General features: G+C 60.1%; 4 protein-coding genes across 5 annotated transcripts in view; 1 reads left to right on the forward strand and 3 right to left on the reverse strand.

The window, feature by feature from the left end:
- Window positions 1-366: 366 nt before the first annotated feature.
- LRRC14 (leucine rich repeat containing 14) lies at window positions 367-2,761 on the forward strand. The gene is made up of 3 exons (XM_012647988.1): window positions 367-817; window positions 1,011-1,595; window positions 1,696-2,761. The coding sequence occupies exons 1-3, from the start codon at window positions 489-491 to the stop codon at window positions 2,261-2,263; spliced, it is 1,482 nt and encodes a 493-aa protein (XP_012503442.1). The 5' UTR covers window positions 367-488; the 3' UTR covers window positions 2,264-2,761.
- Window positions 2,762-3,183: 422 nt separating this feature from the next.
- Window positions 3,184-7,946, reverse strand: LRRC24 (leucine rich repeat containing 24). Its single transcript, XM_012648164.1, has 5 exons — window positions 7,933-7,946; window positions 5,608-5,828; window positions 5,200-5,478; window positions 4,865-5,033; window positions 3,184-4,189 (listed from the first exon to the last, which is right to left on the reverse strand). The coding sequence occupies exons 2-5, from the start codon at window positions 5,776-5,778 to the stop codon at window positions 3,267-3,269; spliced, it is 1,542 nt and encodes a 513-aa protein (XP_012503618.1). The 5' UTR covers window positions 5,779-5,828; window positions 7,933-7,946; the 3' UTR covers window positions 3,184-3,266.
- A 304-nt stretch (window positions 7,947-8,250) lies between these two features.
- Window positions 8,251-10,008, reverse strand: LOC105813449 (chromosome unknown open reading frame, human C8orf82). The gene is made up of 3 exons (XM_012648165.1): window positions 9,733-10,008; window positions 9,042-9,090; window positions 8,251-8,813 (listed from the first exon to the last, which is right to left on the reverse strand). The coding sequence occupies exons 1-3, from the start codon at window positions 9,898-9,900 to the stop codon at window positions 8,368-8,370; spliced, it is 663 nt and encodes a 220-aa protein (XP_012503619.1). The 5' UTR covers window positions 9,901-10,008; the 3' UTR covers window positions 8,251-8,367.
- Window positions 10,009-11,293: 1,285 nt separating this feature from the next.
- ARHGAP39 (Rho GTPase activating protein 39) overlaps window positions 11,294-20,071 on the reverse strand; it is a 129,734-nt gene continuing 120,956 nt past the window's right edge. Inside the window, exons 6-11 of one of the 2 annotated variants that reach the window (XM_012648162.1) lie at window positions 17,974-18,066; window positions 14,760-14,833; window positions 13,607-13,806; window positions 12,707-12,798; window positions 11,859-12,028; window positions 11,294-11,777 (exon numbers count right to left, since the gene is read on the reverse strand). In XM_012648162.1, the coding sequence (XP_012503616.1) occupies window positions 11,583-11,777; window positions 11,859-12,028; window positions 12,707-12,798; window positions 13,607-13,806; window positions 14,760-14,833; window positions 17,974-18,066 (824 nt within the window). In that variant the 3' untranslated portion in view covers window positions 11,294-11,582. The remainder of the gene's footprint in view (window positions 11,778-11,858; window positions 12,029-12,706; window positions 12,799-13,606; window positions 13,807-14,759; window positions 14,834-17,973; window positions 18,067-20,071) is intronic. The other variant, XM_012648163.1, reaches the window with a different exon arrangement.

Raw genomic sequence — 20,071 nt, forward strand, 5'->3', positions numbered from 1 at the left:
GTAGGGAGGGGCCTGGGCTTTAGTCTACGTTTTTTTTTTTTTCTCTTTTTTGGATTGCTTGTTTTATTTATTCTACTTTTGAAGAAGGGTTTCTAAAGTGGTTTTATAATTTGGCCTGAAGTACCCATGGGGGGCCCTGCAGGGCAACAGTCATCTGTCAAAAGCACACACAAGTGAATAGCTTATCAATGGTGCCACACCGTTTATGTACTGCTTGAGGCTTTGTTTCCCTAAAGAGGCCTTTCTGGAGGGCCAGGACTAGGGTGTGGCCTTGGCCCCCAGTCCACTCTGCCCAGCCTGGTGCTAGCCACCTAAGAGGTGCTCCTCTGTGCCTCTGTCCTCTACTAACCACCAACTCTGTGCCAGGCACTGTGTTTGGGCTTTCCTACCACCAGTGTGAGGGGAGGGGTGTGGCCCGGTAGTGGCCTGGGGTCTCTCCATGCTGAAGGTCACTCTCCTGCAGGTTGCCATCTGCCTGGCCCAGCGCCATGCACACGCTTGTGTTCTTGAGCACTCGGCAGGTGCTCCAGTGCCAGCCAGCTGCCTGCCAGGCCTTGCCCCTGCTGCCTCGCGAGCTTTTCCCCCTGCTGTTCAAGGTGGCCTTCATGGACAAGAAGACAGTCGTACTGCGTGAGCTGGTGCACACGTGGCCCTTCCCGCTGCTCAGCTTTCAGCAGCTACTGCAGGAGTGTGCCCACTGCAGCCGGGCCCTCCTGCAGGAGCGGCCCAGCACAGAGAGCATGCAGGCAGTGATCCTGGGGCTGACTGCCCGGCTCCATGCCCCAGAGGCCGGGGCCAGCACGCAACCCCTCTGCAGGTATGGACTCACCCGAGGGGCCCTCAGGCCTGTGGGGGTGCAAAGAGGGTCCCCTGAGGAAGTTCCAGGCTGGGTCCTGCAGTTAGCAGGAACTTAGTGCTGGAGCAGGCATGTTGCTCCTGTCCCAAGATAGGTGGGAGGAGGTGTGGGCCCTGCCCTCCAGTCCCCCACCTCAGGCCATCCTTGCTCCCAGGAAGCACACGCTGCGGGTGTTGGACATGACAGGCCTCCTGGATGATGGTGTGGAGCAGGACCCTGGCACCATGAGCATGTGGGACTGCACAGCGGCTGTGGCCCGCACATGCATCGCCCAGCAGCAGGGCCAGGCTGCAGAGCCAGGGCTAGCCACTGTTCCTGTGGAAGTGCGTGTGGATCTGCGGGTGAACCGGGCCTCCTATGCATTCCTTCGGGAGGCACTCCGAAGCAGTGTGGGCAGCCCCCTGCGGCTCTGCTGTCGGGACCTGCGAGCTGAGGATCTGCCCATGCGCAACACCGTGGCTCTGCTGCAGCTTCTGGATGCAGGCTGCCTGCGTCGTGTGGACCTACGCTTCAATAACCTGGGCCTGCGTGGCCTGTCTGTTATCATCCCACATGTGGCTCGCTTCCAGCACCTGGCTAGCCTGAGGCTGCACTATGTACATGGGGACTCAAGGCAACCCTCCGTGGATGGCGAGGACAACTTCCGCTATTTCCTGGCCCAAATGGGTCGCTTCACCTGTCTGCGGGAGCTCAGCATGGGCTCCTCTCTCCTTTCAGGGAGGCTGGACCAGCTGCTCAGGTGAGCTGGCCCCACCACTGCCCTACCTTTTCCTTCTGTGGGGACCCTCCCCTGGCCCTGCCTATCTGTGACCTCTCTGTAACCCCTGTGTCCCCTGCAGCACTCTGCAGAGCCCCCTGGAGAGCCTGGAGCTGGCCTTCTGTGCTCTGCTGCCTGAGGACCTGCGCTTTCTGGCACGGAGCTCCCATGCTGTCCACCTCAAGAAGTTGGACCTGAGTGGCAATGACCTGTCTGGCAACCAGCTTGTGCCCTTCCAGGGTCTGTTGCAGGCGGCAGCAGCCACACTGCTGCACCTTGAACTGACTGAGTGCCAGCTTGCTGATACCCAGCTGTTGGCCACACTACCCATCCTGACTCGCTGTGCCAGTCTCCGCTACCTCGGCCTCTATGGCAACCCACTGTCCATGGCAGGCCTCAAGGAACTGCTACGGGACTCTGCGGCTCAGGCTGAGCTGCGTACTGTTGTACACCCCTTCCCTGTGGACTGTTATGAGGGCCTGCCCTGGCCACCACCTGCCTCTGTGCTGCTGGAGGCCTCCATCAATGAGGAGAAATTTGCCCGTGTGGAAGCCGAGTTGCACCAGCTCCTGCTGGCCTCAGGCCGTGCACATGTGCTCTGGACCACGGACATCTACGGGCGGCTGGCTGCAGACTACTTCAGCCTATGATTGCTAGGACTTGGATGAAACACAGGCTATCCTGGGGTCTCCTGTGTAGGCAAGGCTTTTGTTGGGACCTTGCTGGAAGCCTGACAAAAAGCACCGGTTTTCTGGTTTCCTGCAGTGCCTGCCTTGCTCCTGGGTATACTTTGAGTCTCCCCTGCTTTTTGCAGTGCCCTGTGCCATTTGCATTGCACCTGCTCCCTAACTAGCTGACTGGGCCCCAGGGCTGGATTTCAGGCCTGCACTGCCCTGCTCAGTTTGGCTGCCCTAGGGTGTTGGTCCTGTCTGCACGCCAGATGTGAGCTGAGAGAGATGGTCTCTTTGGTTCCTTCCCATCCACTTACTAAGAGCCTAGTGTTCTGGCTCAGGGGCCTGCTTGAGGGAGGCTTAGGTCCCCATGCACTCTGGGGCCACTTGTGGTGTTCTCTGCCCTGGCACCCAGCCACCCGTTGTGCTGGGCTTTGGGGCTGGAGGGTATCATCAAGGTACTAACGTGCAGTGTATCTGGAACTTGAATTTGTGGCTGTTTTTTCGGTTTTAATTGATCCATGACTTGTCTCCATCTCTGCTATCACCTCCACCCTGGCCACTGGGCAACAACTGTGATCCAGCCTGTTGTCCCCACCCTCTTCGCTGGGCAGCCCCACCGGGGTCACTAGCCAGTCCTTGCTCCTCAGTATGGGCCACCTTAGGGAGGCCTGAAATCCTACAGCCGGCTGGCCAGGGCCAGCAAGGGGCCCTGCAGAGCTGGAGGTTGGGGCATCTCTGGGGCGTCCTAACCCCAGAGGGCCTCGTGGGGGTGTTGGGGCCTCCCTGGCCACCGTCCACCAGTGCCCCAGGAGCCCGCGTGCAGGACTCCTGGTGTGGGTCCACCCCGGCACCCCATCCCCGTTCCCGGCGCCGCACACACGGTTCAGCGCACAGTGGCGGCTTCCACTTTTACTGACGGAGTATGCGCGAGCCGTGCCGGCCAATCCCCGGCGCCCGCGTCATCGGCGCGCGCCCGGCTTCAGCCGCGGATCTCGTAGGCGACAGGCGGCGGGACGCGGAGCCCGGGCGCCGCCCCCTCTCCTGGACCGCGATCCACGGGTGCCTCCGCCGGCCCCTCAGCGAAGAGCGGCTTGGAGCGGTCGATGACAAACATCTCGTGGCCGCGCTCGTCGCGGAGCTCCTCGAGCTGCGCGAAGGTGCAGGGCCCGTCCGAGTAGTCGTTGACGAACAGCGCGCCCTCAGCCGGAGGTCCCCGCGCCTTTTTCCGCCTGCGGCGCCGGCGGCAGATCATGGCGGCCAGTAGCAGCGCCGTGAGCGCCAGCAGTGCGATGGCCGCCGCGACGGCCGTCTGCGTGGCCAAGCCCAGGGCGCGGAAGGCCATGCTACCCGCCTCGTTCCTAGGCTCGCGGGCGGCGGGGGCCGGCGGGGGCGCCGGCTGCTGCGGCTGCTGCCGGGACGCATTGACCAAAAGTCGGAAGGGCACGCGGGCGGCGCCCCCGGCGTTGGAAGCCTCGCACTCGTACTTGCCAGCGTGCGCCAGCGTGATGTTGGTGAGGAAGAGCATGCCGCTGCCCATGTCGGAGGCTGCGTGCCCGCCCATGCCAGGTGCAGCGCCTTTTAGCCGGGCCTGGTCCTGTGGCCAGCCCTCCCGAGGCTGGGACACCTTTCTCCAGGTCACCAGGGGCTGCGGGTAACCGGAGGCCTGACAGGCAACCCTCAGGTCCTCACCCAGGTTCGCTGTGAGCTCCAGCGGCTGCACGTGTACAGAAGGCGGAATGCAGATGAGGCTACTGCGGGCTATGTCCAGGAGACTCTGAAGTGCCAGGCGGGGGGGCTCTGCACACATGATCTTCTTGTCCCTGGAGCTGAGCAGCCTCTGGCCACCCTGCTTGATCCATGTGCCCAGCCAGTGCAGGGCGCAGTCACAGCGCCATGGGTTCTCTGTGGGAGAGTGGGAGGCAACAAGGGGCTTGGGGTTGGCCCCATAACAGCCTGTGCCATTGAGGTTCTGCTGGCCAGGGCATGAGCCCCTTGCCCACCTCCCACAGCCTCTTCACACGAGTCTACGATCCCTGCCACCCCATATCTGACTCCAAGCTCTTTGGGGTGGAGGCAGGCCCTTCATACCTGATGATCTCACAGGTCACTTCTCCACTGGTCTTTGAAAAAGCACCTGCTCTTCTGAAGTCTCCCCAAACAAGTTCCACTGTTTGGGACACCTCTGTGTCCACATAGACACCTCACCAGCACTAAAGCCATGGAAACGTAAGCCTTGTCTGCAGATGCCCTCTCCTGGAAATGCCCCCAATCCTGGTCAGCTGTCTATTCTTTCTGGGTTTTGTCTGCCTGCCCTCTGATGGCCCCAAATTGTGCAAAACTGTCAACTGCGTTAAGTCAACCTGTGGAACTCCTATCTTTTCTGTTTTCCTTAGAGTGCCTGAGCTGTACCCCACCAGCACCCCATTCCCGGCAGCCCTCTACCATGGCTGCAGGTAGTTGTGTGGCCCTCCAGCATGTTCCCAATTGCTGGCTGTTAGAGCCCCCTCCACACGTGGGCCTGCTTCCTACTGCCACCTGCGTGGCCAAGGCAGAGCCCCTTGCTGGAGGAAGAGGTACCTGTGAGGCGCAGGACTTGCAGGCTGGCCAGGGGCTGCAAGGCCTCTTGGCTGATGGTGCCCAGCTGGTTCCTGCTGAGGTCCAGCAGTGCCAGAGAGGACAGCCCGGCCAGAGCCTGGTCCTCCAGCAGCTCAATGTTGTTTTCTTGCAGGTGCAGCTCCTGCAGTCGCTGAAGTAGGGACAGCAGATAGTAAGGAAAAAGTGCACGGGGAGGGGCAGGTCCCCCTTACCAAGCAAGCCTGACTAGGTTGACTCTGCTCCCCCTAACTACTCCAGCCGGGCAAGGCTAGTGACGGCACAGGAGAACCCCGCCCTTTTTGTCCTCTGGTGCTCACCGGTAGGTGCAAGAACGTGAAATCCAGCAGCCGCGCCAGCTGGTTGCCTGCCAGGTAGAGTACGCGCAGCTGGGCCAGGCCCGCGAAGGCTCCGCCACGCAAGCCGCGCAGCCGGTTTCCGGTGAGCGCCAGCTCGAGCAGGCGCGGCTGCGCGCGGAAAGCGCCGGACTCCAGGGCGCGCAAGCTGTTGTTGTGCAGGTAGAGACGACGCAGAGCGGCAAGCGGAGCCAGGGCGCCAGGCTCCAGGCGGGAGATGTTGTTGTCCTGCAGGAACAGCGTCTGCGGGCCGGGGGATGTGGGGGCACTTATCCCGCCGCCTGGGTCGCCCTTTCCCATGGGGCCCTGCATTTACCCACCAGGACGCTCACACAGCCCTCCCGCAGCCCGGCGCCTCCACTCGGTGCCCACCTGCGTCCCGGGCGGGATTCCCGGCGGTACGACGTGCAGCCGCAAGGCGCCGCACTCCACCGTGGCGCTGTAGCAGCGACAGGCTGCCGGGCAGGTGGCGGCGCGGGGTGGAAACGAGAGCAGCAGCGGCGGCAGTAGCAGCAGCAGCAACGCGGGAGTCCCCGGGGCCATGTCCCAAGAGACCAGCCTCCCCAAGGTCCGGCCCGGATAGGATGTGCCTCCTGAAACACAGGTTGGCAGGCCAGTCTTAACATTCAAGTGCAGGAGCACGAACTGAGATCCACACCTTGTGTCTGACTTTTAAAAAGTTATGTCTGCTCAAGAAACTGGTCAATAAAAAGTTCTGGTTTCCTGCCTTGACAAAACACCTTCATAAAGACCTGGGCATCACAGGATTAGTGAGCTATGATTGCATCACTGCATTCCAGCTTGGGTGACTGAGACAGTCTTTTAAAAAAATCTGGGCATCACGTTCAAATTTAGAATTCCTGGTTTCTAGTCTCTTAACAGGGTGTAGACATGGGGAAAGTTGTCCCCTTCACTTATCCCTCCCCCCTCCCCCGCATGGCTACCACCATGATGGGCTCCCTGCCCATGCATGTGGACATATGGCTCTCACTGACCTGGCAATTGGCCACTCCTTGGTTCTATGGTACAAGAGGCTGCTGCATAGAATGGGCCTAGGAACTTTGCTTGGGTGGCAAAGTCCAGGATCCAGTTTCCTGAGCATGGGCTACAAGGGGAAGAGCAGGCTCTGGACAGACATGTTCCCTGTCCTTACTCTGTGGGAACTGGCATAAGACCTCCTGGGGACAGCACAAAGCAGAGGTCCTTTTTGTGCCCCCTGGACAAAGTCCAGGGCACCACTTGACCTTAGCCCAGGTCCTTAACCAAAAGTCCTTTTGTACCTAAGACCTCAAGCTTTGTCCCCTGCCCTGGGGCTCAGGTCATGACTTGATGGGGTCATGGGCAGAAGTGGTATCAGAGGAGCTGCTAACCACAAGGAAACTGAGGCACAGTTTTGTACAGCCCTTGCTCCTACCTGCCTGGACCAGCTCAGCTAGAATTGGGGCTTTTTCTCAGGTAACTTGCTGGAGAACTGGGGGATAGGGCAAAACAGTAAGTCCACTCAGAAGCCATGGACCTGTGGTCCCCGTGCTGGTTCCCAGAAAGGTGCTGTCCTTGGGGGTAGGTGGGGCCCTGGAAAAGCTGGGGTGTGAGAGAGGGGCCTTGGGCCATCAACTGGGTTACCAGTGTAGTTTCCCAAATGGGCTCTGGGAGCAATGATCTCTGAGACTGAAGGAGTTTGATGGGGGGATATATGCATGCAACTGTGGCCTCAAACTGATGGGAAGGCTGGAGTCTGGTTCTAGGCACAGTGAGCCCAATTTTAAAGGTGAGGACTTGGGCTGAGAAGCCAGCCCATCTGGAGCCAGGGAAGACGGGGCCAAGGGTCTACTGTCCCCCAGCCTCACCTAGCATGGTCTCCTCTGAACACCTGCCTGTTCACCAAGTCCCACTGCTCACTGTGAGTCATGTGGAAAGATACCAAGTGGCCCTGGTGTTTGTTCAAATCTTGCCCTAAATTGTAACCCACGTGATTATTTAAAGTCACTACAGATGAGGTAAGCACAGGAATAAAGTTTTAATGGAATAGCTTTGGCTCACGCAGGGGCAGATTTCTCAGGATGTGTGTGAACCCAGGAAGCTGAGGGCATTCTCCAGGCCCCTAGGATCCTTTTCTCTGAGCACAAAGGGCTGGCCCAGGGCTCCAGGCCTGGCCCAACCAGCCTCCAGCAGCAAGGCTTCTCAAGCAGAGAGGGTGCTTGGCCGCCTCCTCCTCAGAACTCAGGGCACTGCTGCTCACACGGACCGCCAGATGCAGATCAGTGTAGAGGGCCCGGGCAGGGATGAGGGTGCCAGGCCGGAGGAGCCCAGAAATCCTTTTATCAGAAGAAACCCCCTAATCCCGCTGGGCAGGGGGCGGGGTGTCCAGGATTCCGCGGGGGCTGTCACTGTCTCCTGGGCCCCGAAAGTGCAGGGGCGGTAGGACAGCCCTGTGTGCGCCCCTGACCCCCGGCGCAGTATGAGGCCCGAGTCGGAGTCTCTGGGCAGCCCTTGCCCACCTCTCCAGCGCTGCTGCCAGAACTGCCCTTGCGATCCGCTGTCTCCATTCCCCACCGCCTCCCCTGCTCGCCCTCTCCAGCGCGGGTCAGCCCCCGCCCGGGCTCAGGGAGGGCGTGGCCTCTGCGTCCCCCAGCCCCCCGCCGGGACAGTCCCCGATCCGCCCCCACACCCACTGACCTTGGGCCGGGCGCCCCTCACCTGGCGCTCTGGCGGCGAGCGGCTCCCCCGCCGTGCCCGCGGTGGCCCGGGCCCAAGCAGCGGCCGGGCAAGGGACGCTCGCGCACGCGTACCAGAGCCCCGCACCTCCTGCGCTCGCCGCCGGAGCCTGACGTCGCGAGCGCGGGCCAATCCGGAGGACGCCCGGAGCGGGGTGCGCGGGGAGAGCACAGGGTCCAGGACGGCGGGGCCGCGGCAGCACCACGGACAGCGCAAGGCGGGGCGGGGCCGCTTCTGCGCGCACGCGCAATCGGCCGGTGCGAAAGCCGACGCCGCGGGGAAGGGGGAAGGGCGGGGACGAGGGGCACAAGGACGCCGCGGGCGGGGGCGGTGCACTGGGAATGCCCGGGAGTATCCGGCGAGCTGATGGGGACTCTGGGCGCGCCGGCTGTCTCCCGACCCATCCCCGCCCGCAGTTTAGGGCGGCTGAGCCGGGAGCAGCAGCGGGGCCAGGTCCATGGTGAGAGCGAGGCGGTGGCCCTGCCAGCGCACGTGCGAGGGCAGCGAGGGCGAGCCAGGCCCGTACTCGAAGCAGGCGCTCAGCTCGAAGGCCAGGGCTGAACGCACCAGGCCCACGCCGCCCGCGCGCTCCGGCGCCGGGTGGTACAGGCGCCCGTTGGCGGCCAGGGGCAGCAGGCGCGCCGGCTCGAAGGGCACGGCTAGGGCCTCGCCGCCGCCGCAGTAGGAGAGGCGCGGGGGCCCACTGCCCGCGGCCAGCAGGTGCGTAAAGACCACCGGCCGGTCCTCACAGCGCAGGAAGTTGCGCTCTCTGCCACAGGGCGAAAGGAAGGGGAAGGAGGTCTCGTAGCGCCCGGTGCGGTTGGGTCTCAGGCGGGAGAAGAAGGTGACCAGGAACTGCAGGTCTGGGGAGGTAAAGAGAATGGCTGCTCACCATGCCGGGTGCCTAAGGCCTCCGGGTCCTGGGCCGCACCAGGGGCTGGGGCTGGCGCCGGCGAGTCACCCTGTCTCACTTAGCCGGGCTCCTGGGTGCAGGACAGCCACTTCTTTCGTGCGGGCGGGCTGCCCGCAGGGTAGGGAGTGGAGCCCACCCAGGGAGAAGGAAGAGGCGCGAGAGGGTGGCGCAGCAGTACCTTTGAAGCAGGTGATGAAATTCTTCATTTTGGAATCATCCAGGAAAAGCTGCAGACAGAAAGGCCGTGGCCGTGAGTCCCAGCGTACAGGTCGGGGCAGAGAAGGTCCCGCGGTCCTGAACTCCGGCCTGTGTCCGCTTTCCTTCTTGTCTGCACATCGTGTGCAGACAGGCGCGTGGAAGATGAACCCGGGGCCTTGCCGACTTCCCCACGTCTACCTGTTGTACCACGGGCCGTGTCCCTAGCACATAGGTTCTCCTGGCTGGTAAGCCTTTCCCGCACCTTTTCTCTCCTTTCAAGTTTCTAATCAGTTTTGCCACCTCATCCGTGGCGCCTGCCTGGCCTGCCTCCTCCCGGACATGCCCATGCCCTCGACAGGGCTCCCAAAGCAGGGGGGTACGTCCCGGTGTCTCCCAAGCAGTAGCAAGAGTTCAGCGCCGAAGCTGGGCGCCAGCAGGATGGGATCCAGAGCTGCAGAGCGCAGCGGGGACTCGGCCTGAGTGGGAAGCTGGCCGCTGAGGTCCGAACTGAGCCAGATGCCTCCGTCTCTCTGCACGACACCGCGGCTCTTCCAAGTTGGGTCCGACTACCTTTCAGGCCCCGCCCCTCCCACGAAGGCCCCTCCCCCCGCGAGCGCCCCGCACAGACCCTCCCCGGCGCTCCCCTCACAGGGGCAGCACTCTCGGCCCACCTGGCCCTGATGGTCCACGTAGTAGAAGTACTCGCGTGTCCGGGGTTCGGGGCTCTGGCCCTGCGTGTAGGAGACGCCTCCGTCCTCGCTGCAGGCGCGGGCTCTCCGCGACCGCGCCAGGGCCAGGGCCAGGGCCTGGGCCTGGAGCGCCCGGCACGGCGGCCACATTCGCGCCCCAGCCGGAAGCAGCCGGCAACGCTCGTGGGGGGAGGTGTTGCGTGAACGCGCGCCCCTCAGCGGCCGCGACCTCGCTCTCCGCGTCCCGGCGGCGCCCGCGCCCTCCCGTGGCCTTTGGCCGCCCGCGCCGGCGTCCGATCACCGCGTCTCACCCCGCCCCAGAACGCGGACGCCACCTGCAGGCCTGGGGGACCAGCTGCCCGGAGGCGCCCCCAGCCTCCCACCGCTCCGTCCGCTCGCGCCCCCCCGCCAAGAACAGAGGCGAGGACCAGGCCCGAAGTGTCCACGTGTACTTTATTCACACCAAGTCGCCTCTCGAGTCCGCACGTTAGGGACTGCGGCGACTGCTCCCCCAGGGGACACCGGGCCTCGGCAGGGCTGGGCTTTTTTGTTTTTAATAATAAATAAAAACTCAACTCTAAAAATATATATATATAAAAACCGGGGAGAAATTAAGTTTTACAACAATTGGAACTCAAACTTCCAAAATGGAAAATGTACAAACTGAGACTCTAGATCCCTGCCTCCCAGCAGCCCTGGCCTCGAGTGAGGGCAGTCCCTCCCGGGCTCCTTCCCTCACGTCTGCTGCAGGTCTGGGATCAGATGGGGTAGGGCTTGGTTTTTGGTCAGAAGCCAAGAAAGGTTGGAGAAAAAAAGAAGTAATGATACCAACTTGCTCTGCACAGAGGATGGCTCAGAGATAAATAGCATTTGGGTTAAAACTATGTCATTAGCAAATTTAGTTCTTATATCTTTTGCTCTATTTATATCTCTATACACAGGTGGTCTGGGGTGCAGGATAGATTCTGGATTTACAGTTACACGAAGAAAAAAATACTCTCACCCCTCCCCCACCCTGCCGCAAGAATGCCTGCCCAGCTGGGCCCCCCACCCCGGAGGACTTTGGTTTGGGGGCTCCTTCCCACCCACAGAGAGCCTGCTGGGCTCTGGTCCAGCTGGGCCCTGTTCCGATGGGGGACAGTCCAGGGCCCTGGAGCTCCCAAACTCCTGTGCAGTCACCAGCAGGGGGAGAGGAGGAAGGGAACAGGTCAGGAAGCTCCCCCAGGAGAGGGCAGGGGCAGGGGACAGCTGCAGGCCAGGAGATCAAGGGGACAAGAGAGGGTAGGAGAGAGTGGGGCAGCTGGGCAGGGCCCAGGCCAGTGCCAGGCTGAGCGCAGGCAGCCCAGGGAGGCAGCCAGCCCCAAGGGAGGGTGGTGTGTGCTCTGAGGCTGGGCTGGGAGGGGCAGTGTCGCTCGGCTCCAAGAAACAGAAGGCACTTTCTCGGGGCTGACCTGTGGCCAGCAGTGGGCGAGGTGGTGCCCGTGGGAACTGGCCATGAGGTGGGGGCTGGGGGCACCCTTCCCACAGCTCCTCTGCCCTGGCTGCACCCTCAGACCAGGAAGGAGACGTGGGGAGCGCCTGGGGCCAAGGGCCTGGGTTGGGGAGAGTAGGGGAGTTCCAAGGCTGGGGCCAGGGATTCTGGCCCCTTTGCTTAGAGAGGCAAGTACAGGATTCTGTTGGGGTGGGGGGGCGGTGGCCTGGGTGGGCAAAGGGCGAAGACTGGCATGCTACCTCCCAGCTGGGACATTACCCCCCACCCTCGTGCTCCCCACCTGCCCAGGTGCACCGAGCACCACTCTGCCCCAGCCCACCGGTCCTCGGTTGCCCACTTGCTACAGCACACCCTCCATGAAGCTGGTGTCCAGGTGTTGGATAAGCACTCGCAAGAAGGACATCTCCTTGCGGGTGTTCTCAAAGATGACGCGTGGGTCATCAGATTGGCAGCGCAGGCAGTTGGGTGCCATCACCATGGCCAGGTTGCTGATGTCCATCTTGGTGATGGCAACATTGGCAGGCTGCACGAACACCTGCATGGAGCAGAGGGTGGGTGGGGTGTGGGGCAAGGGGCGGGGAGGGGATGGGCCTGGGCAGGTCCCCCTGTGGCCTACCTGGAGGAAGCGGATGAGGTAGCACAGCACCATGCGGTTGATGCGGGGCAGCGCGTGCACCACGGACACGGCAGCCTCCGGGCTGTCACAGTGCGCAATGCACTGCTCATAGAACTCATGCGGGATCAGGGGCTCCTCCAGTTCTCGGTACCAGAGCTTCAGCAGTGACGCTGGGAACACATCGCCGGGCTCAGCGGGCCTGCTCTGGGCAGGTACCCCTGAGCCAAGTGGGGTCCAGTGGCAGACACATCGAGGGGCGGTAGAACTGACTCACTGGTTGGCCCAGTCTGGAAAGGGTCAACCTGGCCAAGGCCTCTGGGATACTAAGGGCCTGGGCTCCATCCTGGAGGCGTGGGGGATTATGCTGGAGTGATGTGCAAAATATGATTTCTCAAAAGGACTGTGCAGCTGCTGTGAGGAGGGTTTGGTGGGACAGCAGGCAGGGCTGGAGGAAGGCACCAGGACAGAGAGCAGCAGACAGGCAGTGGCTGGGCTGCCCTGCACAGGCCGCACTTGGGATACCCCAGGGACCCTCAGGAAAACTGTCCAATGGGCAGGAGGGTGTCTATGCTGGAGGTGGGCTGGGGAGCTGTTGTAGCACTTAGCAGGGGAGGAAGAGGGTGGGCCCAAAGGTGGAGAAGGAGGGTCCTGAGGTGTGGCCACAGCACCAGTATGCACAGAGGGACGAGGCTGTGGGTGACCCCAGGAAGGGAGGGTGGATGGAGGCCTTGGCCTGAATGGCTGTCTACCCTCTGGGCTGTGGATGTGGACCAGGGGCCCAGGGGACCCCTTGAGACCTCACTGCCTGAGCTAGGCCTGCCCTGCTACTGAGTGTGTTGAGGGCTCACCAGGGACGTGGGGGTCCTCCAGGCCCACAGGCACCTTCCACTGGTCCACCTGCAGCTTCAGGGCATTCACCTCATCGATGTCCCCAGGGACCCTGTGGAGCACAGGGTAGGTCTGACTGGAGCAGCTCAGCCTGCCCAGGGGCTTCATGCCTCAGCCTGGACATTTCCCTCCTGATGGCCCCTGCTGATTGGGGAAGGCAGCAGAGGCTCAAGGCCTCTTGTGGCCCTGAGTGGCCTCTGTCCCACCACGGTGGGTGGTGTGGCTCAGGGCCCGTTTGCCCTCTTCTGGGCTCCTGCTCCACACCTCTCCCCGTCCACCCAGACCTTCCCGGACCCTGTGCTGACTCCCCATGCTGATGCCTTCCTCTGCCGGGCCATGAAGGCTCAAACCCGCATGCCTCAGCTTCCCCAGCTGTCCTTCTGGGGCCTGGGCACCCCTAGTCCTGACAGGTGAGTCATGACAACAGGTGACTGCACAGCCTCGTGCCACTCCCCACAGGGCAGGGGCTGTCTGTTCCCTGTTCGAGGTGAGGCCAGTGAGCTGCCTCGCTGCAGGCTCTGCTCTGCCAGCTGCATGTCCTCTCTGAGGCTCATGTCTTGGGCACCACCTGTGGCTGGTGTCCAAGCACCCTCTGGACCCCTGGAGGCCATTTCTGCAGGGCTGTGCTGCCATTCTGGGGGAAGACTCAGCTGACCTGCCCCCTAAGCACCGGGCCTACCCTGCCTCTCCTGGCCCTTGGTGGCAGCTGCTGCACAGCAGCCATGCCCTTCTGTCTGCTCCTAGGTGGGGGCACAGAAGCAGGCCTGGTGGGCCTGAGGCTTGATAACCCCTGCCTGCTGGAGACCCAGTGGACACATAGCTGTGGCTCCCACACCCAGAGCCCAGGGTTGCTGCAGCACCTGAAGATGCCCTCTGTCTGGTCACCGTTGAGCGCCAGCACCTCCTCAGAGAGCCGAGTCTGTACCCAGGGCAGCTGCCGGTCAGGGTAGCGCTCCTTCTGCATGCTCATGACCTCTTGCAGCGCGCTGCCGAACATGGACGGGCTGAACACGGCATTCTTGGCATGCCGGATCTCTTCCACGTTGGGCTTCTTTAGCCCCTGTGAAAACAGCCTGGCTCTCCCATCCCGGTCTGGCCTGGCCTCCCTGCTTCCAGCCCTCCTCTCCCTGCACCCCTCCCAGGGCTGCCCCTGGCTCAGCCTCCTCTCCTCTCATCCCTATACACTCTAGGCTTCTGCCAAACTAGAGCAGCCCCAGCGCCCTGTCCCTTGAGTCACCAAGGACCTCCTGCTGGGCCCTTCCAGCAGCAGAAGTGTCATGTAGGAAGGGGAGTGGCTCCTGCATAGCCAGTCTGGGCTGTCAGGGACCATGGTGGAAGCCAGGTCAGCAGATCTGGGGGTGCTTCTGAATCAGAGGGGAGGGGGGGAGTAGGAGGGAGGCCAGGCTCTGAGATAGGCACAGGAGGCCACGGGGACTTCCTGATCGGGGCGGGGTTGCAGGGAGAATGGGGTGTGGATGCACACCTGACCTAGGACAGGAGAGCACGTTCAGGACAGGGAGCAAGGTCCTACTGTGTGGCGTGATTGAAGGCTTGGCATCCTCTAGAGGAGGGAAGACAGAGCTGGTGGGAGTGGTGAGCAGGGACAGCTCAGGGCAGGGAGAACAAAGGCCTGTGGGATGCAGGGTGGAGGGGCCGACTGTGTCTGGGGTCTGGACTGGCTTGCCTGGCCTGGGGGTAGAGACCCTAGCGGGGGGCCTGGGCTCTGGGGGCTGCTGGGCCTGGCAGATGGTCACCAGGGCTTGTGCTGCAACCTAGGCATGGGCCTCCCCTGGGTCCAGGGACAGCCTGCCAAGGGGCAAGGGTCACCTCGAGAGGGGTGGTCTCTTGCCTGAGTGGTGGCTAAGGATTCTCAGGGTGAGTGCAGCCAAGAAGCAGCTTCCTGGGGCTCCCCATAGCACACTCTACATGGCTAGCCATGGTTCCCTACAAACTGTGCCCACCCGAGGGCCCCTGCCTGCCCGCCCCTGCCAGTTCCCCCAGAAGCGCCAGTACCTTCTTGGCCCCCGTCAGGGCTGCCTTCTGTAGCTTGTGGTAACAGTACTTGGCATATGTGCTTATCGCCACCCCTGGAAAAGAATGGATGCTGGTCGGCCTGGTGTGGACTTGTGGGTGCAGGGCCAAGAGAGGGGTGAGCAGAGCAGCTCCTTTAAGGGCCCTTGGGGTCTGGGCTGGCCAGGCCCTGGCTACCCCCTGCCCAGTACCATGAGTCCTCATGCTCTCCCAGGCAATGTCCTTTAGAGCAGAGACCCAAGGGGCACTTCCCCACCTCTAGAGGGGCCTGGCTGGGGGAGAAGCCCCTCTACCAGCCCTCCCAGCCCTCCCGTGGCCACCCAGGAACAGGAGGGGCAGGCTGGGGAAGAGGCTTGTTCCCTGTAAGGAGTCACAGGCAAAACAAGGCAGGACCTGGGCCCCAGGGAGCTCTTCTCTGCTTCAGGCCTTCCCTGGCTTCTGGCCTCTGAGTGGGAGCCCCTGGAGGAGGGTCATTTCCACACACTGAGCAGGCCTGAAGACACCCAGCAACTTGGGCCAGTGCTGGGGGAGGAGGAGTCACTGAACTAACTGGACCACAGCCCTCCTGAGGACTGAAGAGGGAAGGAGGGCCCAGTCTTTCTCAAGGGAGAGGCTTTCTAAAGCTCAGCTCCAGGCATCAGAAGTTCTAGCTGACAGTTCTGGAGGGATCGGGGCGGGGGGGGCAGGCAGCATCACCTGAGTGGGCATCTATGGGCAAGGTGTGAGAGGAGGGGAGGGGAAGGAGGTGGTTCTGGAATGTGCCTGACATCTTCCTGGCCCAGGCTGGGAAGGGGAGCAGGAGAGGACACACCAAGAGAAGCCAGGCCAGGGGTGCCACAAATGGACAGGACCCTGTGCTTCTGGACTTGGGACCTGCCCCTCCTGGGGAGCCCCATCTGCCTCGTTGGCTCTACCAACTACCAGGGTGAGGGAGGCCTCTGGATCTGGGCTCTCCAATCGGAACACCTTGGTCTTCTTTGAAAGGAAGCAGTTTCTTGTGGACAGCTGAGGACATGGGGGTCCTTGGACCCCACTTGAAAAACACATGAAAATCTTTTCATTTCTAATTATCATAAAATAGTTATGTCATTATAACTGTTAAGGGGATTCTATTTTAGAGTAACCAAAATGAAACAAAATTTTTTCATAGACGTTTAAGTCCTAGAAAACCTGTCTCAGGTCCCTGCGACCCACAGGCCCTGGTTCCCACCTCAGCCAGCACGGGACAGTGTGTGGAACCTTTGGAACCTTCTACCACAGGCCAATCTGGCCCTTCTGGGCAGGCTCTGGGGCTCCCTTGTTCTGCAAGGATGGGTGGTGCTTAAACAAATAGGACCCAGGCCGTACTCTGACTGTTCAGAGCCTGAGCAGGTGAAGAGGGAGTGAGCTTTGCAGGAAGACAGCAGGTGGCAGAAGCCCAGGCCCACAGCTCAGTGGCTGAGATGCCCGATTACTGTGTCCCTGTGGGAACAGGCCGTGACCTCCTGTTTCAGGTGGCCCCTGGTGGGACAAACACCAGGCCTTCAGCCTAAGTCTGCTTAGGACCAGGTCCTCTCCCCAGCATGCTGTCGTCTGGGAGATCCTGGGTCCACAACCTCTCAGCTGGTGAAAGTGGGCACGATGCAACCTCTCTGTGTCTCAGTTTCCTCCTTGCAGGATGGAGACACCTGTCTCGTGGGTGCCTGTGAAGGGCTGGGCCTAGAGCCCAGTACCAGTGACTGCTCAGCAGATGGGGGTGGGGATATGGGGGTGTGGACCAGTGCTGAGGCAGAGGCTACACTAAGGTCTAGGGGACTGGGCTGACCTCTGCTTGTGCTGCCTTGGGCACAGGGCCAGGCACCAAGGGGCCCCTGCTAAGTACCTGTGGTGGGTGAATGGGCAGGGCCCACGGCCAGCCCAGGGAGACCCTCACCCTATGGGGTGTTATGTTCAAAGTCCACTGCCCGAACTAGCCTTGTCTGGACCTCAGCCCTCAGCTACATTCACCTGGCTGCAGTCAAGCCCAGTTTTACAGGTGAGATGGCTGCCCACAAAGGAACCAACAGAAGTAACCCTCCTAGGGATGTGCTGCTGTGCTTGGGGCCCAGGCCTATCCTGGGGGCCTCAGTGCCCAGGTCACAGGCCTCAGAGGTGGCAGGGTGTGGCCAGGGCCTGCTGGGTCCAGGATGGGTCCTGCTCCTGACCCACCTTGGGCTGCAGTGTCCTGTTTGGCTACCCCCGGGTCCACAGGAGCCTGTTCCCTGCCCCACCTGGCTGCAGCAACAAGACTCACGGCCAGCCAGTGTCTGTCTAGCTTCCAGGCTGCCAGCCACCAGCTCACGCAGGAGCTCAGAGCTCCTTCCATGCTGTCCCTGGTCTGCAGCTGGGTGAGGCTGGGCAGGTAGGCCCTGGCACAGACCTGCTAAGGGCAGTCTGGGATGTCACAGGGTGAGGACAAGTCCCCAGCCCCGCAGATGCCATCCTGGCATTGCCCATGAGGATCTCTCTCAACCCTGCACCCTCCTGCTGGCCCGAGTTTAATCAGGCCTCATCTACAGAAAGCCTCCTGGCCTTGTGCTGGGGCCCCATGGGCCACATGTGGTCAAAGAGTGCTTCCTAGAGGGAGTTGAGCGGAGAGAAGGTGGCAGAGGTTCTGGACAGCTGAGCAAGCCTGAGCCAGGGCTTGGTGGGGCAGTCCCAGAGGCCCTGGTGCAGGGAGGAGCTGACCTGGCCTGCAGGGAGGGCACAGCCCTGGGTTTCCTGAGTTTACAGGGCTTTCCTGGGGCTCTGACCAGGTGGGGTGGTCCTGAGCCAGGGCCTAGGGAAGGGCCAGGAGGTGGGCAGGTGACTGTGTGGCTGGGGAGGACTCTGGCAGGGGAGGCCTGGGGGCCCATGATCAAAGAAGGGAGGTTCCCTGCTGACTTCTGAATGCTGGGTCAGGCGCAATCACTCACCTAGGGGGGCAACTCCAGTAGGCCCTGGCCAGCTAGTCTTCACAGCCCACCCTACCAAGAACCCACCAAGCAAGTTGGAAACTGCTCTGAGCACCACCAAGGTGTAGCAAGTCTCTCCAGCTCCCTCAGGAGGCCCTAGGCCTGAGGTTAGTGGCCCCAACCCCCAGCCCAGAAGCGGTTAGAGAAGAGAAGGCCAGGCGGCCATGGCTGGAGAGCAGAGCTGTGCAGACGCAGCACACGGGGGCTGCAGGGAGAGGCCCTACCATCCGGCTCTTCAACATAAGGCTTGGGTTTCTTTCTCAGTTTGGACTTCTTCTTAGTGTTTCTTTCCAGGAGCGCTTTTATGTGCTGTGTCACTGGGGAGCAAAGAGAACCGTGAGGACCACAGAACACAAATGCCCACGCAGTTCCCGTGCCTGGCTGGTGAGGAGGCCCCTGGGCCTGTGGGAATGACCCCATCCAACTGGGGACTGAGTGTTTCTGGGGGCGTGTGGCTGTGTTTGCAAGGACTGGGAAGCTGGCCCTTGCCATGCTGGAGTGGGTGGAAGGTGCAGGGAAGCTCCTGCTCAGTGGGGTGGGGTGCAGTCAGCTCCTGGCTCTCTGGCTGACAGCAAGGCTGGGGCAGCCACGGGCATGGGCTCCTGAGCTGGCGAGGAGGCACTCAGCCCACCTGCCAGCCAGGAAACCAATGGAAACAAAGCAGCAAAGGTGGCTGGCCTCACACCAGGCACTGTTGAGAGGAGGGAGAGAGGAGGGGGCTGGGTTCCCCTCAGGCAAGCATGGCCATGTCTCCCACTCTGCAGAACTTGTTGCTGTCAACTCAGGTCACCTGGCTAAGGTCATGTCTGTCAGGTTTCTGCACTGTAGTGTCACTGTTTCCCCTTCTACACCATCCTCTTTGGATGAAAAGGGTGGAGTATGTACATAAATTATTTGTAATTATTCTTCATAAATGTATCTATTCTTATCTATCTAATCATTTATTTATATCAGTATGGATTGTGGATATTTATTTTATACTTTGAGTTACAATCCAATGTGGCTTTATTTTTTTGCTCAAATTGCTCCAGCCCTGGCCACTGGGAGCTCCGTCTGTTGGCTCCAGTGTCCCTGGGATGGCCCCATCCTTTCCCACCACCTCTGGCACTTCTTTACTTTTGACACTACACCTTGTATATTCCCTGCACCAGGCCTGGAATCAGCCAGTGATTCTAGATCTCTAGAAACCAAGATCTGGTGTTAGATGTGCTCATTGCTGCTGGGGTGTCATTTTCCAGGCTTTCTTGGCTGACACACTGAGAAAATGTGTGTGTACTGACCTGTGTACACACGCAGCCACAAAGGCTTCCATATGCAGCCATCTGTATCCATATTGTGCTAAACATGGGTTCACAGTGATGCCTCCAACTCTAATCCATCACCACATGGAGCATTCTAGCTTCCTCTGCTTGCTTATCTGTAACTGGCTTATCCTCTCATTCTCTTAACAATGTCTTTTGTAGGAGATTTGATTTTGATGAAGTCCAATTTATCAATGTTTATATAAAAATCTTTGCCTAACTCAGGAAAACAAAGATTTTCAATGTTTTGTTCTAAAAGATTTATACTTTTAGGTTTTATATTTTGGTTTGTGATCAATTTTCAGTTAATTTTTGTGTATAGAGCAAATTATAGGTGGAAATTGATCTTTTTTTGCATTTGGATATCCAGTTCTTCCAGCACCATTTGAGAAAAGACTATCCTTCCTTCACTAAATTGCCTTTGCACTGCTGTGCAAAATGACCCATATATATGGGGTCTATTCCTGAACTCACCACTCTGCTCCACTCACCCACTGTCTGCCTTTATGCCAATACCACACTCTCTTGATTATTGTGGCATTACAGCAAGTTAGGTAGTGGAAGTCCTCGAACTTCGTTCTTTTTCAAAAGAGTTTTTTAGCTATTCTCAGTCCTCTATATTTTCTATGAATTTTAGAATCAGCCTGTCAATTTCTAAAGTTAAAAAAAAACTTAAAATTTTTATTAGGATTTAATCTATAGCTCAATTTGGGTAGAACTGACATCTTAACAATACCGAGTCTCTCCCCCGCCCCCCCAGCTAAAAATTCTTTTGTTAGGGAAGTAGAGGAAGGCATGCTGGGAGATAACGAGCAATCTCTCCTCACCACCCCTCTTCTGATTCATAAACACAGTAACCTTTTCATTTATTTAGGCTTAATGATCAGCAATACTTCGTACTTTTTGCTACAGAGGTCTTACACATCTTTTGTCAGATTTATCTCTAAGTATATTATATTTCTAAATGCTATTTCAAATGGTATTTAAAAAATGTCAATTTCTAATAGCTTGTTGCTAGTAT

The sequence above is a fragment of the Propithecus coquereli genome, unplaced genomic scaffold (genome assembly GCF_000956105.1).
Source record: "Propithecus coquereli isolate 6110/MARCELLA unplaced genomic scaffold, Pcoq_1.0 Scaffold28, whole genome shotgun sequence".
NCBI classification, from domain to species: Eukaryota; Metazoa; Chordata; class Mammalia; order Primates; family Indriidae; genus Propithecus; species Propithecus coquereli.